The sequence below is a fragment of the Perkinsus marinus genome (assembly GCF_000006405.1).
Source record: "Perkinsus marinus ATCC 50983 genomic scaffold scf_1104296967898, whole genome shotgun sequence".
Lineage (NCBI taxonomy): Eukaryota > Perkinsozoa > Perkinsida > Perkinsidae > Perkinsus > Perkinsus marinus.
The window spans coordinates 1-1086 of NW_003203368.1; the positions used below are offsets into that span (position 1 = coordinate 1).

The 1086-nt window shown below is 48.1% G+C and overlaps 1 protein-coding gene across 1 annotated transcript; it reads right to left on the minus strand.

Moving 5' to 3' along the window:
- Positions 1-360: 360 nt before the first annotated feature.
- Pmar_PMAR023996 (actin, putative) lies at positions 361-1086 on the minus strand. The gene has a single exon (XM_002768530.1). The coding sequence runs from the start codon at positions 1052-1054 to the stop codon at positions 437-439; it is 618 nt and encodes a 205-aa protein (XP_002768576.1). The 5' UTR covers positions 1055-1086; the 3' UTR covers positions 361-436.

Sequence of the window (1086 nt, forward strand, 5' to 3'; positions counted from 1 at the left end):
CTGCTCCGACAGACCTTTAATAAGGACGACCTAATAGCACACAGGTTGGGGAAAATTCAACGTCACAGAAAGGGACATTCTACACTAAGCCTCGAGAACTGCCCCAGCTCGGAAAGCTGCTAAGATCTGACTTACAACTGAAATCTTGTCATCTATCACAGACACGCTCGGAAAGTAGTCCATCCATCGGTAATGTCCTGTTCTCAGGACTGAGTACAGTGATACATAACACCGAACATGAGATCAAAACCCGCACGTGAAGACACCTTGAAAGTTTCCCGAATGCTCATTGACAGACTCGACCGTAAAGATCATAGCAACGCGGAGACTTTTAATAAAGGAACGGATAGAATGGTTTGAGGCGCATAAAACTCCATAGCTCACAGGCATTATACATCAAGAAGCACAGTGATCAACGGAAACTCTATCTCTCTACTTAAAAGCATTTCCTATGGACGATTGTTGGTCCAACTTCATCATACTCCTCCTTGGAAATCCACATCTGCTGGAAGGTCGACAATGACGCCAACGTAGAGCCTCCGATCCACACTGAGTACTTCCGCTCAGGTGGAGCCACAACCTTTATCTTCATGGTAGAGGGCGCGAGAGCAGTCAACTCCTTTCCCATCCGTTCTCGAATACCACTAAACATAGTAGTGCCACCAGAGAGGACCACATTGGCGTAAAGATCCTTGCGAATATCCAAGTCGCATTTCATGATAGAATTGAATAACGTCTCGTGAATACCGCAAGCCTCCTTGCCCATCAAGTCGGGTTGGAAGAGGACCTCTGGGCATCGGAAGCGCTCGTTGCCGAGAGTGATAATGTTGCCATCAGGCAACTCATAGGTCTTCTCCAGCTCACTACTGTTGGAAGCCGACTTCATCTCCTCGTCGTAGTCAAGGGCCACATAGCACAGCTTCTCCTTGATGTCGCGGACAATCTCCCGCTCGGCCGAAGTAGTGAAGGTGTAGCCACGACCAGTGAGGATGGTCATCATGTACTCAGTCAAGTCCCTACCGGCCAAGTCCATTCTCTTGATAGCATGAGGCATAGCATAACCCTCATAAATAGGTACAGTGTGAG

Bases quoted from the DNA above. Each gene is read 5' to 3' on its own strand.
- Pmar_PMAR023996 (XM_002768530.1), bottom strand. From the start codon at position 1,054: ATGCCTCATGCTATCAAGAGAATGGACTTGGCCGGTAGGGACTTGACT.